The 16,931-nt window shown below is 34.8% G+C and overlaps 1 protein-coding gene across 2 annotated transcripts; it reads right to left on the bottom strand.

The window, feature by feature from the left end:
* Positions 1-1,130: 1,130 nt before the first annotated feature.
* LOC149489381 (uncharacterized) lies at positions 1,131-16,731 on the bottom strand. 2 transcript variants are annotated; one of them, XM_089712695.1, is made up of 16 exons: positions 16,466-16,731; positions 14,653-14,744; positions 13,653-13,796; positions 13,114-13,341; positions 12,539-12,718; positions 11,467-11,613; positions 10,861-10,937; positions 10,121-10,396; positions 9,530-9,628; positions 9,015-9,096; positions 7,822-7,922; positions 7,456-7,529; positions 7,242-7,320; positions 6,223-6,338; positions 1,724-1,766; positions 1,131-1,369 (listed from the first exon to the last, which is right to left on the bottom strand). In XM_089712695.1, exons 1-16 carry the CDS (start codon positions 16,608-16,610, stop codon positions 1,291-1,293), a joined length of 1,962 nt encoding a protein of 653 aa, XP_089568821.1. In that variant the 5' UTR covers positions 16,611-16,731; the 3' UTR covers positions 1,131-1,290. The 2 variants fall into 2 exon arrangements, with proteins under 2 accessions (XP_089568821.1, XP_089568815.1); XM_089712689.1 differs by having other exon boundaries at positions 1,724-1,838.
* Between the last annotated feature and the right edge of the window lie 200 nt (positions 16,732-16,931).

Below are 16,931 nucleotides of genomic sequence, written 5' to 3' on the forward strand. Positions count from 1 at the left end.
TCCCACCGAAAATATAACTGCGTTATAAGAATAACAGCTATACCTACGATAAATTATACATAATACAATATAGTCTCAAATGCATACTAGTGAAATATTTTATTTGAATCAATAAAATAAAAAAAAAAATAAAAAATAATAATAATACAAAAATAAATTCACAACACAAGAAAATCCGCGCGCAAATCATAGCGCGTGACAATGAAATCAAGAACTTTCGAGCCGACGCGACGCGGACGACGAAGGAGCCTAACTAAAAAAAGTACCTACAATCATAGGCGGCTCGTGACAAAATTGTATGGCCGTGTTCACTTGAAATAAAACAACGAAAATAGGTACCTACAATAGCGTTAGCAGTACAAAAAAAATGAGCACCACATTATAAATGTCTATTTATACACTAAAAATTATAGAGTACCTATTTCAAAACGAATTCAATTATTATTTAGCAATAATTAGAAAATCCCCGAATTTGCATTCGTTTTATTCGTTTCAATTTTATTCGTTTACAAAAAAAAACATAGTTTCTAAGGTCATTAGTTTTATTTTATTTTATTGTTATTTTCTTTGAACGATTGGAAATGAAATTACTCAATTTTTACACAGAACTTTTATTTATTAGAATTATGCTCATTATGTATAAGATAACGAACGCGGATGCACGACATCTAGCGCGTCAATGTCTAAACATCGCCTTTCGTTTAGACATTGACGCGCTAGATCTGTAATAAGTATATAGTCTATGCGCTAGATGTCGTGCTTTATGTCGTGTTTCGCTTGGCAAAAGTCACGCACACTACTGTAGAAGTGTCAAATTTTTCCGGTATTTTACTGTTGTTTTTCTAAGTAAATATTGTAAATTATTGATTAAAAAGGTCGAACGCGCACACATTTCATTATAGAGAAGTGATAAAATGATTAGTTTTAAAGAAATAGTGTCTGTGTTAAGTGTTTAGAGGTAATCAAAAATGTATGGAGGGACGGTCGGAACATCAACCTTAATAATGAAATTAAGGAGTATGATTTTATTATAATTATTTATGGGAGTTCACTGCACCAGCGCTCCTTAGGGCGAGCTGCCTCTGTTTGTAGTGTTGTGTCGGTCCGTGCACTTCTCATAGTGTTCGTCCGTGTAGACTGTGTAGTGCGTAGTTAAGTCGAAGTCTGGAGGGCAGTTTGTCGTATTTTCGGTCCGTGCAGTAGTGTAGTGTGTAGTAGTGTAGTGTGTAGTAGTGTAGTGTGTAGTAGTGTAGTGTGTAGTAGTGTCGGGTAGTGTTTGTACTGCGTGTGTTAGTCGGCAGGGTGCGGCGGCGGTGCGCGCGGCGGGAGGGGGGACGCCGGCACCGACCAGCTCTCGCTCGTGCCCCATCTGTTATTACAATTGAACATAGAAAAAAGTTAATAAGTGTTTCATAGTCAACATTCTTCAGAAAAAACAGGAAAAATAACCGATTTCACTATATCGGATAGAAGATGATTAAAGTTTTGAGTTTATAGCGAATAACTAGAGATATGAACCAGAACTAGCTGTTCGTTATAAACTAAAACTTACCGATTTAAAATCTATACAAAAATTCAAAAAGTAAGTAAAATTAAGAAATTTAAGAGTGAGAAACAATTTCCTCACATGAAATTGACCAGTCTGATTCTATGGCTCCCTCTTATCAGAAACACTATCTTCTCAAATTACAAAGAACCGCATAACCCCCATAGTGGAACCTACCTCTTGCTATGATTATGGTGCACCGTGGGCCGCTCCCGCCTGGCTGCAACGTGATGCCACTTGACGTACCCGCTGAGCCGGCGCTTCACCAGCCCCGCCAGCGAGTGCAGCCAGCCTACACACCCGCGCATTGTAGCCCGCACACCGCACGCCCGTGTAGCCCACAAGAGTGTAGCCCACGCTAGTACCCACACGGGTGTAGCCCACGCTAGTGCCCACGCGAGTGTAGCCCACGCTAGTACCACGCGATTGTACCCCACGCGTAACCCGCACACCCCGCTGCCCACTCTAGTAACGGCCTCTTTGGTTTCGATATCCAATTATTTAAGTCACATTGGAATTTATATTTTATACGACTGCATTGAAGTTTAGTTTTCGATACAACAATCGACGATTCTCAATTATCTTTACCGAGATTTATGTTTTTGATAGTAAGTTAAGCCTTGGATTCATGGTGAACATTTGTTGAGCGATAGTCTATTTAGATCAGTATAAGTTATCTACACGTCAGTCAGCTTACAAATGTTGCCAGAATGTTCCAAAGTGATTTTAATCATGACTACACTGTACACACCTACTGTTAAAGTTATAAAAGTTTGCAAACACGTCCATGATCGTAAAAATTTAAGACCAATAGATGGTAACGCTTCACGGACGAGAACTTGTCAACGTGTCGTTATCAACTCTGCAACGCAAGAGTATTATTGCCATCAAATCATCAACATGTTGATTTGAACTTTCCTAAACAAATGTTTACCACGAATAGGTACGTGGCTTTATGATTCAATTGATATAACAACTTTTTTTAGTTATATCCAAGATCGTCCGAATTTAAATTACGCGAAAAAAAAAATATAATTTTCTCAGTTTTCTTTCATACTTTCTTTTCAAATACAATTTTATTTGAAATTTTAAAACCAAAGAGCCCATTCGTACTGAACCATATGCCTTGCTGATGAGCGATGATGAGCGAAGCGACTCGACCATGAATGAGCTACCGCACACCTTGTTAAGCCTTTCCTATCGTGAGAGTGGACTGTTCGTTTGCCTTTTATAATGTAGAGAATAAGTAATATGAATGAAAACAAAATTATAAATCAATAAATTTACATTTTACATTTTTAATTATGACGCTGATAAGTGATAACCAATGGAATGATTGTGGAAGACATGCCTAGAAAAGCATTTGAACGAGTAATAAAAAATATTTAAACGAAAGTAGAAAAAGGTCTTTGTATGACGGATTCTTGATATAATTTGGAAAACTTCTTAATCGACAATTATTAAAGATCAGGGATGAAAATAGGCACTTAGGTCAACGATCATATAGCATGAAAAACGACGACTTTCCATATTTGGTCATAATACCGCATCCAAATTACGTACAAACGAACAGTCCAACATTGCTTACAAGTAACAAGTATACGCATCTAAACCCGAAAGCGAGGCGACCCCGTGTCATACAATTGCGGCCGTTATTAGCACGGTGTTAAGGTCGTGTTTAGTGTAGCGAGGCACGTGACAGAGCACAGATGGCAGGCGATGTGTGGGGCGTGAGGAGAGCGGCAAAGCAAAGGATACTTGGCGGAAAATATTCGAACAAAAAATTAAAAAAAAAGCGTGTGTGTCGAGCACACGTGTCAGAAGTGAAACTTCTTTGCCAAGATTCATAGATACCAAAATCGTCGCCACTCCATGACGTGACGGTATTGCCATGACGCGATGTTGAAATTTTACTTTCAACGCGCTTAGAAGTTTCACTTCAAAAAAAGTAAAAAAAAAAAATCCAAACATTTGAAAAAAAAAAGAACTTGTTCGAATATTTCCCGCAACACAGATATACAAAGAGAACATATTGGCGAGAACCATTGTGTTTAAACATTGATACTTCTACTAAACGACATAGGACCGCTAAAATTATTTGAAAGTTTTGTTAGTAACAGCTTATGGGATATAGAAATTCACTCTTTCGGCGCGTGAAGAGTGAATTTTGTATAAAACTAATACGTAGGTATCTAAAAATCAAGTGAAGTAGTTTTTAGACAGAAAAATTATGCTATTTGGAGTACAATACATATTTACTTCTCCAGAAACAATTCAAAGGAATGTTTTCATTTGTTGTATTTTATAAATGATGTCATTCTGTAGATACTTGTGGATCAATAACAAATAAATTTTAGTTTAGAGTGGTATTTGCACTTTACTTGTTCTTTTTGACTACGTATCGAGTCAATCCTTAATAATAAACCTCATAATAAATAAAAAAATATATAAATAAATTCATAGATTATAATAACAAAACCATGTAAAATAAAGAAAAAATAATCTATGGTATGAATATGTAAATAATATGAAAAAAAAAACCCGGTCAAATATTTATAAAAAAAAGGCTGACTGAGAAATTTCAATTATAGGTATGTGCCACATTTGTACGTGTCACGTGAAATAACCACCAACAGCGAAATATCATTTCTCTGATTGGACAATCGAATTCGTTATACTGTATTATTATAGCTATTGGCGGATGATGTGATTCATCGACAATCACATTTGATTGCTAGACATAATAAACATTGTAAACATGTACAAGTTTAATTTTTTTTTTTAATTTTCATACATCGCAGTGTGTAAAAAAAAGACGGATTGCACTCCGCGAGTGCCGGCAGAAGTGAAAACTTGATTATTAACGTTGAGCATGTTTGATATTTTGGAATGGTATCCGTCTTACGCTTTTTCGATCAGGTCACGTGTCCTGACGTGAGTTTAAGATTTAATACCCATTACAGAAAAAGTGCTCAATGCCACTAAAGAAGTTTTCACTTCAATTATGATTTTTGAAGTGAAAACTTCTTTAGCGGCGTTGGGTATAAAATCTTAAACTCGCGTCAGGACACGTGGCCTGATCGAAAAAGCGTAAGACGGATGTTTTTTTTTAGCCCTTATATTCCATGCGTAAGACGGATACCATTCCAAAATATCAAACATGCTGAACGTTAATAATCAAGTTTTTACTTCTGCCGGCACTCCCGGAGTGCAACCCGTCTTTTTTTTTAATTGTAAAAAAGCCTCTGAAACATCATATAAAATACTCTATACATTTAAATGCATATTTATAATAATTGTGGATAACTGCTACATTATTTTAATTCGTTGCATGTTTACAAAAACAGCACAATTTACATGTGAATCTTTATTATTTAACTTAAATTTAGTTATGCTTCATACGTTAATACATATATATACTGTTAGAGCTACAGGAGTACTTCCTGATCTAATCTCCCACAGCCAAAGCGCAGCTGCATGAAGCGAGGAATCTCATCGAAAGCGGTTTACTTATTTTTGTTTAATTTGCTTATATACATAATGGTGTAAGGAATAAAGGAACATATATGAATAATATGAGTGATTTGTGTTTGGCAAATTATTTTGATTAACGTAAATAAATTTATAAAAAATTGCGTTGTAATCAAACTTTTTATAGACTTATAAAAAAAAGTAATAAAACTAATTAGTGTTTCAAAGTTACTTCCTTTTAATTTTTTTTCATTTATTTTAAATATACTAACATTTTAAACTGTAAAATCTTTGTTCTCATAAAATATTGCAAATTATCACAATATTAGGTTTCCGATACAAATAATTTACCAAACAAATATATTATAATGATTAGAGTGGCAAGCGCAGCATTTTACGATGTAACTTCACTTCTGACATACGTCATAGGCTGGCTGCCCTCGGTACATACATACAACATGGAAGAATTATGAAAAACAATAAAATAAATAAAATAAAAATAAACAATAACCTCATATTCCAATTTTATGTATCTGATATGTTGGTAGGTGGAATAAAAACATATATGTTTATATTTGATTATTAGTATAAATGTCAATTTGAAAAATTACAAATTTTATTCATAAATTTATCCATTGATAAAGTATAGCTAGGCTATAATGAAAAATATATTTTATTTTTTTAAATAGACTATGTATCAACTATCAATATAAATAAGATATTAAATACTGTTTATAACACACACGTACGCACTACGCAGTCATAATTACACAGGTGAGATTTTACTTTCTATGTATGTGCAGGTTGAGTGGTGTACCTGTGTGTGTATATATTTACGAATCTTCAAGACTACACACGTATGACCTATATTGTCTGTGTATATTTATCCATATTGTGTATTTACGTCAAGACTACACACGTATGACCTATAATTATTGTCTGTGTATGATCCATATGAGTTTGTGATGATATGTGTGCACTCACTCTGATTCGTGCGTGTGCGCATGTTAAATGCGTCAGCGCGCATTATACATATTAGACTGCTTATGTGCGTGCGACGTGTATATATTTTCCCGTGCGTGTTTGTATATTCGCGGTACGTTTTTTCTTGCTCGCGTGTGCATGTTGTGTGTGCGTGTATGTTCGCGTGTACGTGTATGTATACATATTTTTCCAAGTGTGTGTGTGTGTGTGTGTGCACTCACCCTGATCGTCGTGGTGGTGTTTGTGCGGTATGGGCTGCGCGGGCGCGGCCAGCTCCGCGCGGAAACCGTTGCGCATCTCCGCACGGGTCAGGCTCTGACTTCTACCCTCTTGTAACCTGCAATTTTAGACGTGTAATCAAGTCGAGACTAATATTTTTGAAGTGAAAACTTCCTTAGCGGCGTTGGGTATAAAATCTTAAACTCGCGTCAGGACACGTGACCTGATCGAAAAAGCGTAAGACGGATGGATATCAAACATGCTGAACGTTAATAATCAAGTTTTCACTTCTGCCGGCACTCCCGGAGTGCAACCCGTCTTTTTTTTATCGCGCGTTGTGAAAGGAGGCTAGACGGAAAAAATTCTTACGAAAAGTTGTCACGACACTTTTTGCTACAGTTGGTAGCCGTGCGGCGTGCGCGTGGTTCTCTGTCTGTCTCTCTCTAACTTAACACTTCGTTCCATCCGGATGTCCGGTGACATCGCTCAAGTTTTTTTTCTATTTAACGTTATCAAAAAAATTCGTTATTTTGGTCAATGCGTATCGACGTGTGTATTTGTTTACATCTTAAAGTATTTGCCTGTTGCGTCTCATAGCACATATTTTAAATCTACAAAGTATTCTATACACATTTCTGCATTTAAAATAGCATTATAAATTTAACAAATGTTCAGACCTTGCTGGAATGGAAAAAATTTACTTAACTTGCTTATTCTTCATATTATCTATACTTCTATACTAATATAATAAAGAGGAAAGGTTTATAATTATGTAATTTGTAATTATGTAATTATGTATGTATGGTTTTCACGCATAAACTACTAGACCGATTTTGATGAAATTTGGCACAGACAATCTTTAGACCCTGAGAAAGAACATAGGCTACCATTTATTGCGAAATATGTACCACGGGCGAAGCCGGGGCGGACCGCTAATGTTCTTATAAACTTCAATATTTATATTTTCTTGTCAAAATTCTACACAATACTTCACATAGCATTTCCTAGAACTAAGACTTGCCTATCGTTAAGAAGTAAGGGTGAAGGTGGATGCAGTCTATCGTGTAGCGGTGGCGGTTCCAACTCCATACTGCCGTTGGCTGAAAATTCATTTAACATCTGAATAATTTGTTCTGTATACTTCAAAATGTTTTGCACAATGTGGCAATGAAAACATAAGCAGCGTTTATACTTTAAATACAGATACTTTAATAGAAATAAATTTTAGTTTTCACCTTGTGTCCGACTATGTCGCGATGTCCGCGGCGGAGGCTCGGGCGACCTTCCCGCACTGTGTTCTCGACTTACACTGAAAAAATATATTTAAATTAGTTTAAAACAAATACTAGCTGGAGCCTGCGGCGTCACTGTCGTTTTATCCGGGTAAACAACAGACTGCAATCTATCTATGACAACATTCCATACATTCACAAACAGCTGTTTTCGCGTGAAAGAGTAACAAGCTTACATTTTTAATTCAAGTTTTTAATATTAGTTGGATATTGTAATATGTTGAGTTTGATTTGATGTACTCAATGATTTATAATTGCAGTAGATTAATATTTTTTTTTTGTTACCTAAAAATACTAAAAACAAACTACCTTCTATGCCGTGGCGTTGCGTGCAAATCAACTCGCGACCGTCTCTGTTGGCTTTGATGATAGAACCGCTGCAACACTATGGGACTGGTGTTGCCAGAACTCTGAAACATTATAACATAATGTAACAATTATTACTAAAGTTTTTGGTCCTTCGAGGCGGACTAAATGCAGTTTCGAATGAATAGTATTACTTATAATAAACTTATTGTGTCCAGCCATTTAGGTCAATACAGTATGTAAATCAGCTGAAAATATTGTCAATGTTTCACTTTTTAAAGATTTAAGGCTGTGTACGCGGTCCGTGCGCTGTTTGGCTCAAATATGTGATTTTTCAAACCAGATTGTCCATCAACCACTTATCTTACAAACATATGAATTACTAATAATTTTAGGAAATTTTATTGTCTATGTAGTTAGTTAAGAGTTTTTTTCAATTAATACAGTATTTCTGAATACCATCAAGATAACTGATCCGATGATTACTTGATTTCACTTTTAGTGTCAATTTCGAAGCTAAAAATATCTGAAATTGCTGACAGATCTAACACACAATTATTTTTAACTAACTGCAAAAATCCTTATTAAAATAGTTAGTTAAAAGATTTTTTTATTTTGGACTCCTAACTTACGAAATTAAAATCCGAACAATGTGAATTTTTTTAGAAATTATAGTCGACAAAATTATTATTTTCACCAAGATATTTGACTTTATTGAATATAATTTATACATATTGCAATAAAAGAATGTCTTACTTATAAGATAAAATTTAAAAAATCAACTAAGGTACCTCTATTATTTTTCTACAATTTTTTTTAAAGTACTATAAAACACTGCGCGCGACCCGATTAAAATCAGTCGGCAGCGAGCCTTTCCAGAGAGAGGACATGTTGCTCGGCGCTCTCCTGTGGACCTATGCTGTTCATAGTAAAAGGATAGCGCAAGCCGCGATCTATCGTAATAGATCGCGGAGTTTTTGACTTGCGTTAAATTGAATATGCGCTCTTAATAAGATATCATGAGTTTTGATTACATTAGATAGCAAATAAATAAATGTTGAAAAAACATTCTGTTGCAATAAACTAAAAATAAATGGTAGTGAATAATTTTTTAATATGCAGAAATTCATACATTTAGAAACCTTAAAAATAGTAATGACAATATGTTATAATTAATTATAGATAATATAACTCACAGTAGGTGAAGCCCTCCATCTATTGTCTGTAGACACTCGTCGTACAGGCGCGGGAGGGGGGGATGCACAGGCGTCTATCGTTCTGGAATATTCCAATATATTATATAGTAGTTACGCTATAAAAAATAAAATGTAATAGACTATGTCACTAAGGAATAATGCAACATTCCGCTGAAATATTTTTAGGCTATTGCATAGCTTCTATCGCGGGCCTTGAGCGCGGGGACCGAATCCAGAAATTGCGTAACGAAAAACCTCACGCTCCCCACTCCGACGGGCGCGGAGGTTGGCTTGAAGGCATGGCATGCAATAGCTTTACCGCGGCAGTCCCCGAGTGCCACACGTCTTTTTTTAATTGGTATTTTAGTTTTTGAATTAAACAATTACAAATAAAGACACACAAAAAAGAACACAATTTAATATTTCCATTAGAACATTTTACATGGAGAAATGTTTAAAATACTTCTTTTAAAATCTCAAATGTACTAAAATTATTATTTAATGTTTTAGATTACCTTCTCCTAGGGTAAGGGGAGTGGTTAGATAACTCTGCTTCTAAGCTAGTGGGCTGCGAACTACTGCCTCCCGGACTGGCGTTGTTCGCCCACCACGCTCTGGAAAATTATTTTTTCATTGTTTTGGTCATTGAACTTGTTTCCACTTTGATTAAAATAATTATTTAAAAAAATTTGAAAAACTACTCAAAAAGGTAATCGCTATACATAAAAAGGAATCCCTATTTCCCTTGGTCACGGCATCACGCGTGAACGGTTGGACCAATTTCGATAATTCTTTTTTTATAATATTCCTTGAAGTACGAGCAAGGTTCTTATAGAAAGAAAACATAAACATGTACCACGGGCGAAGCCGGGGCGGACCGCTAGTCCATACTAATATTATAAATGCGAAAGTAACTCTGTCTGTCTGTCTGTTACTCAATCACGCCTAAATTACTGAAACAATTTGCATGAAATTTGGTATGGAGATATTTTGATACCCGAGAAAGGACATAGGCATACCTACCTTTTATTGCGAAATATGTACCACGGGCGAAGCCGGGGCGGACCACTGGTTTATTATAATTTCTCTTTATACTTAACACTCACCGTCCCGGAGTAGGTGTGTGCTCCATCCAATGCTGGGAACTGGTCACAAAGTTCCTCACGGGCTGCGGAGTCACAGGCACATCTCCGTTAGTATTCACCGAGAGGCTCGAGCCCTTGGCGGAGCCCTGGTTGGAGCCCTGACTGGAGCCCTGGCTGCAGAACGGTAGCGTGGCATACCAGTCCCCCACTGATATGGAACTGCGGGCTGATTTCACTACGAACGGGTGTTCTAGCAGTTTTGCATATTTCGGACGCTGCCGGTAGTTTTTTGTTAGGCTGAAATTAATTTTAATATTACTATGTGTATGTATGATGTAACTATGACGTGGAATAAAATTGTAATTTTACTGTTATAATAAAAAAGAGCGTGTGAGCCGAGCACACGCGTCAGAAGTGAAACTTCTTTAGCAAGATTCAAATATTCCAAAATCGTAGCCTTACTCCATGACGTGACAGTATTGCCACGATGCGATCTTGGAATTTTACTCTCAACGCGCCAAAAGAAGTTTCACATCAAAAAACAGGAAGTAATGTGTAGTTACATTATTATTAAAGGTTTTGTTTCAAAGTTTTCATCTTATTTCAATTTCATTTTAATTACCTACATACGACATGATCCAAAGGCTATTTTTTAAATATTTCATAATAGTACCCAATGGTTTTTTTTTAATGGTATTTGCGATATATTTTGTCTTAAATAAGTCCCAAGTTAATAAATTTTAATTGTAAATTATACATACCACTGTGAGACAAATGACTTGAATTCCGGTGTGAAATCACTGTCTTCAGGCAGCTGTGGAGGATCGTCCGCTATTACCTGCGGACGGTGAGATAAAATGAGTCTTATGTAAGTGCAAATAGGATAGAAATTGGTATGATTTTTATATAAAACGTAATAAGGTATAAAAAATGAATGGGGCCATTTATCAATTGTATTGTTTAGTTAAGTAGAGTGACTAGCAGTTTTTTTGGTTTACCCTGTCTGAAAAGCTTAAAAAAATAGCATATTTATTCTCTATGGCTTACAGTGAATCTGTTCTCTCTGGCTAGAAGTGAGTCCACTATCTCTGGTCATAAATAATAACATTAAGGAACAATACTAATATCTGGTTAGAAAAAAAAATTGGTTGTCTGTAAAGTCGGTTTACTGACGATAGTTGAACGTGACAACGTCCGATTGTGCTTCTTTATCGCTCGTTCCGCGCTCTCGCTTGCACTTCAAGCCTTACATGGAACGCCTCAGAGCGAGGTAACGCCGCATGAGTCATGTTTTTTCGTGCGTGCATCCGGCTCTATCGAATTATAAGACGTTGTCACGTCAAAAGTAAATTAACGGTGCCACTAACCCTGGTGAGCACTTCGAAGTCGTTCTGGCAGTCCCTGTACGGAAACACTCCCGTTGCCAACTCTACAAGTGAAATGCCGAGCGACCACACGTCGGCGCGTATGTCGTAATCCGGCCGGCTCGGGTCCGGTGGGTCTATTCTCTCTGGCTAAAAGGCATATGATACATGAAAAAAAAAATACAAAAAATGTACTTATTTCGCTACGTGAACCTAATAATTGACGTACATTAAACAATTAGGACTCACAATTGCACTCAAAAATAATGTCCGAAGCAAAACTCTGCCTACACGTTATTGGGCAGAGTTTTGAATAATGTGCTTATTGTCTAATGATGACGTATTTAATTACGAACGCCGTTCGGGTTTTTTTAAACAACCTGTTAAAAGGCGATTCTGAGATTATAGTCTGTCCACTATAAGAATTGCTTTTTGACAGCTCGACGGGCGATACCAGAAGTGATGTTCAAAAGATTATCGATTGTGATACCATTTCAATTATAAATTCAAAATATTATCATAAATCGAATCAGGTACGTAAATAATAATTACAACGTAAACGTACTAATAAGATATGTAATAATAAGACCACATATCTATGCATTGTATGTTAAAACTAAACTAAACTAATATTTTATTATTTATTGGTTTCTATCTTACAATTTGGTTGTCTTTACGTTTAAATTATATAACATAATAGAAGAGTTTTTCTGTATCGGATATATTTTACAGAGTATTTCTATCGATTATTTTAATCTATCGACCCATCATTGAATAATTCTGTGTAGGCATCACTAAGTGGGCGGGACCTGTCCATGAAGTACGATAATTATTTGTATGACATTTTAACATAGACAATACAATCCTACATAGGCGTGAAGCTGTCAAAAAGCAAATAATATAATGGACAGAGTATAGTAATTATTTATAACACCAGAATAACACATAAGTAAAGAAATACATTTTTTTGACCGCTTTTTAAATACTTAACCACACCACAGCTATACATCAATATTCCTTTTTATAGATGTATAAGAGATGTACAATAAAGCAAAAGAAAAATACAATAACTCACAGCCATATACGCTGCGCACCCGGCGCTCCTCGTCTTCGCTTTCGAGTCCACCAGTCGACCACTGATACCGAAATCACATAGCTTCACATTACCGCGCTCGTCCAATAATATGTTACTGGGTTTCACGTCTCGATGTATCACTCCATGTGTATCCTTGAGGTATGATAGTGCGTTTACCGTCTGTAACGTTAATTTTGTGTGATTATTGATTTTTATTTGACACAAAAAGTGTACAGTAAGTAGTAAAGTATTGTAAGTACATATTATATCAAGAAAAAATGTATTTGAATTTCATTCAATTGAAAATCTTGTTTTTATGAACAATCACATTGCTAGGATTGGTTACAAATAGCAGCAGCATCCATTATAACACAATCGTCAAATACTTGCAGTAATCGTAATCGTAATAAGTTTTGTACTTTAACATTGATTTTGTTTGGATTACACATTTTTCTGGATTTCTTTCGTTATTTAAATTATTAATTAATTTAAAAAATAACCCAATCATAAAAATCACTTCTAAAATATCTTATTTAACAAAACTAATTCATATCAACACATCTCAAATCACTTACAGCAACAGTGACTTTCCCCAATATCGCCTCTGGTATCGGAGCTCCCACTCTCTTGAGCAGCTTATCGAAACAAGACGCCATCAGTTCCATACAGATCCACACATCTGCGTCCGTAACGAAGCACCCGAGACACCGCACTATGTACGGACAGTCGTGGGACCGGACGACCACGTCCAGGTCCATTAGGATGCGTTTGGTCTCCTCTGAGTTGCCAGAACGACGCATTTGCTGAAATTTTATGTTTGTTAGGGTTTTTGTGCCGTGTGTAGAAAATAAATAAATTAATTTCAAGTGTAGTTGACATGGATTAAAATAATAATATGTGTTTTCGAGGGTACTCGTGAGTTCTTTGGCATATGGTAAGAAACTAAAAATACACATAATTTATGTAAATATTATTAAACGAAAGCTTATTTAAAAAAGGCAAGTTATATTAGTAATAGTTATAGTTAAAAATTAACAGCAAACTTACAAAATCAAAGACAATATTGATACAAAAAAAAACTTGCATAGGAAAAACATTAATCTATCAGAAATACCTTGACAGCAATAACAGCCCCCGAGGGCTTGTGGAACATTTTGACGACATGGCCGCATGTGCCGCTGCCGAGCTCCCCCAACTGTTGTAGTTCGTCTATGTGAGATCTGTACTCTACACCTTCGACGTTTAGCTTGCCGCTAACCTGTTTAAATGTACATAGGAAATTGTGAATTTACTTGAAATTTTATTTTAAACTACATATTATAATATGCTTTAATCATTTTATTATTCAATACCTTGTTAGAAACATGTGTAATGTGTTTTTAACTTAAAAACACAGTCAAAGATTATAAATTTTCACAATATTATCGCCATACATACTACCTAACTAAAATTCAGATTGTTTGATAATAATGTCATCAACATTCATTAAATACATTCTTCTGGAAACTATTTATTATATTAAGGGCCGATTTTTCAATGCTTGGATAAAAGTTATCCGTCCAATAAAGTATCACGATAATATTAAAATGTCACGTAAACTGGCAATTAGAAAACGTTTTTAAAATGGTAGTTTTATACATTATTCGACGAATAAGTTTTATCCAAACATTGAAAAATCGGCCCTAAAATTAATATCATAAAATTGACAACTAACAAAAGAAATATAGCCCAAATATCCCAGCAAACTACAAATTTATATCATGATGAAAAAAGAAAATCACTATAATATGATATACTACATATGAAAATATTAGAACTGTATCTACTTTCACACTACAACTCCACAAATTCCCTCAATACACAAAGAAAAAGACGTGTGGCACTCGGGGACTGCCGCGGTAAAGCTATTGCATGTTATGCCTTCAAGCCACACCTCCGCGCCCGTCGGAGTGGGGAGCGTGAGGTTTTTCGTTACGCAATTTCTGGATTCGGTCCCCGCGCTCAAGGCCCGCGATAGAAGCTATGCAATAGCTTAAAATGCCATTGAAATCCAACACAACCTATCTTAACCTCATCACATCAAACACAAAGACTATACCCAATTAGCACCATACCTTGTACACCTCTCGCATCCTGTGCTCAGTGTCAGTGGCCTGCGGTGACCTTGGGGGGAACGCAGGTATCTCCCTGCTGGTAAACATGGGCGCTGCAACAATGTTTGACGAATTAATTAACAAAGTACTGGTGCAGTGTATATTTTATTGGAGTTATCTTTAAATCTTATGGTGTTTGTGTTTACAGTTTACACTGGTAAATATGGGCACGGCAACAATGTTACATATTATTTCATTTATGGGCAATGCTTTCCGAATCGGTGGTAAATCTTAAAAATATGTTATGATGATTTAAAACTGCTTCTAGAAGAAGTCTAATTTAATAAATGTTTGAGTTTTTGATGAATTAATTAACATAGTATTGGTGAAATATATATTTTTTTGGAGTTATCTTTAATCTTATGCTACTTGTGTTTACACTGGTAAACATGGGCACTGTAAAAATGAGTTGCTTGAATTAATTAATTTAGTGCTTTAATTGGTTCAGTATATATAGGTATGTTAATTTGTTGGTTTAATCTTTTAATCTATTCATGTTTCTATATAAACAGATTGTGAAATGACTGAAATAAGCAAAAGTAGGATAAAGCAATATAAATAAAGTTTTGAATAGATGCTTATTTGCAAGAGGTATGAATATAGTAATATAATTCAATTTCATCAAAGGCAATTTTGTTTAAATACAATGAAAACTATAGAATGTGTGTATAATGATAGCCATTTATGATTTGTAGGGACTTTTACTTATCATTGTTTTTTTCTTCAAATAATTGAAGAGAAAATTATTAAATTAATGTTATCTTGAAATATAAGAAAAATTTAATTGAAAGGTTTATAATGAAATCATTATCATTTTATCATCTTCTTATATCTTCTCTTATATATAAAAATGAATCGCAAAATGTGTTGGTAAGCGCATAACTCGAGAAGGGCTACCCGATTTCGATAATTCTTTTTTTATTATATTCCTTGAAGTACGAGGATGGTTCTTATGTAGAGAAAACGTAAACATGTACCACAGGCGAAGCCGGGGCGGACCGCTAGTATTATAATAATTTTATTTTCTTAAACTATACTAAAAATTTGTACATGTATAAATTTACAAATAATGCTTAAAAGCAAGCTTTTACTTAAATAAACAAATCAATAAAAGAAACCATAACCATATAAATATGCTTTTTTTATCTATATCTATAGAAAGCGAAATGATATTTTAAACAGTTTAATAAAAGTAATTAAATAAATCTAATAAGAATTTTTATGAATACATAACATATTATACATGCTTAGTAATGTTCTATTTCATTTAAAACTTTTTACCAATATTTATTCCTGATTAACTGAATATAGGTACATACTAAACATGTCCATTTAACTTTTTTATACAATATGTTATGATACATTAAGATCACAAGAGCATTTGACCTGAGCATAACATTTAAACAATTGATTCAAATGTGAAGACCACCCACAATTAATTATCCAATGCCATGTTATGCAAATACTGTTAAATGTTTGTTACTTTTATGCCATAACATTTCGAAGTATATCATTGCCCTTCAAATGATAAATAACCTAACATTACTCTAACATGCAATACAGAAAACCGTAATTATATTTGAACCGCTGCATTAAAGTAAATAAAAACAAACAAATGGCATTTGTAAACATATATTCGGTGGTCTAATTTATGTTTAAAATATAGGCGAAGCTTTAAATTACATTGTTTTGATTGAAAGAAAATCGGACAGTATCGATGTGGATTTACCCAGCAGTTATTTTAACAAAAGTGAGGATCGATATTAATACTTACGAGGCCTAGGCCTTCGTGTACTCCCGGGTTTGGAGGCTCCATGTCCACCTTGGTTGTGAATAGCTCCCTCTCTACGAATACGCAATTCATTTTCAAAACGTTCTTGCAAACATTTTAGTTTCCCTTCGAGTGAAGTATTTGACATTATAGTAACGTAAATATCACACAAATTACATCTAAACACTTATTTCTATACATTTATCAATTTATTTACACAAAAAATATAATCGAGGAGCACTAGTCCAAAGATTTTTCCTTTCGTCAAATAAAACCTGTGTTGCCATTTTTCCCTGCTTCTAAAAAAGAAAGTTCTATTGGTTATGGTTGTAGAACTCCAAAATAATTAAATTCAACTTCTCTCCGAGGTACATTAAAAATAATGCTAAAAGAATAGTTGTTATAGGCCATTTTACCATGTTCTACTAGATAAACCGTACTATATTTTTATTTCGAAGAACTCCACAGA

Source organism: Colias philodice, chromosome 3, assembly GCF_061535455.1.
Source record: "Colias philodice isolate Cphi_HAF_F1 chromosome 3, ilColPhil1 Martin Lab GWU primary, whole genome shotgun sequence".
Classification (NCBI taxonomy): domain Eukaryota; kingdom Metazoa; phylum Arthropoda; class Insecta; order Lepidoptera; family Pieridae; genus Colias; species Colias philodice.

Bases quoted from the DNA above. Each gene is read 5' to 3' on its own strand.
- LOC149489381 (XM_089712689.1), bottom strand. From the start codon at position 16,610: ATGTCAAATACTTCACTCGAAGGGAAACTAAAATGTTTGCAAGAACGT. The intron at 13,797-14,652 runs GTATGGTGCTAA...ACATTTAAACAG, and splicing joins GGATGCGAGAGGTGTACAAG to GTTAGCGGCAAGCTAAACGT. The intron at 1,839-6,222 runs GTGAGTGCACAC...GCGGGTGTGTAG, and splicing joins ACACCACCACGACGATCAGG to GCTGGCTGCACTCGCTGGCG.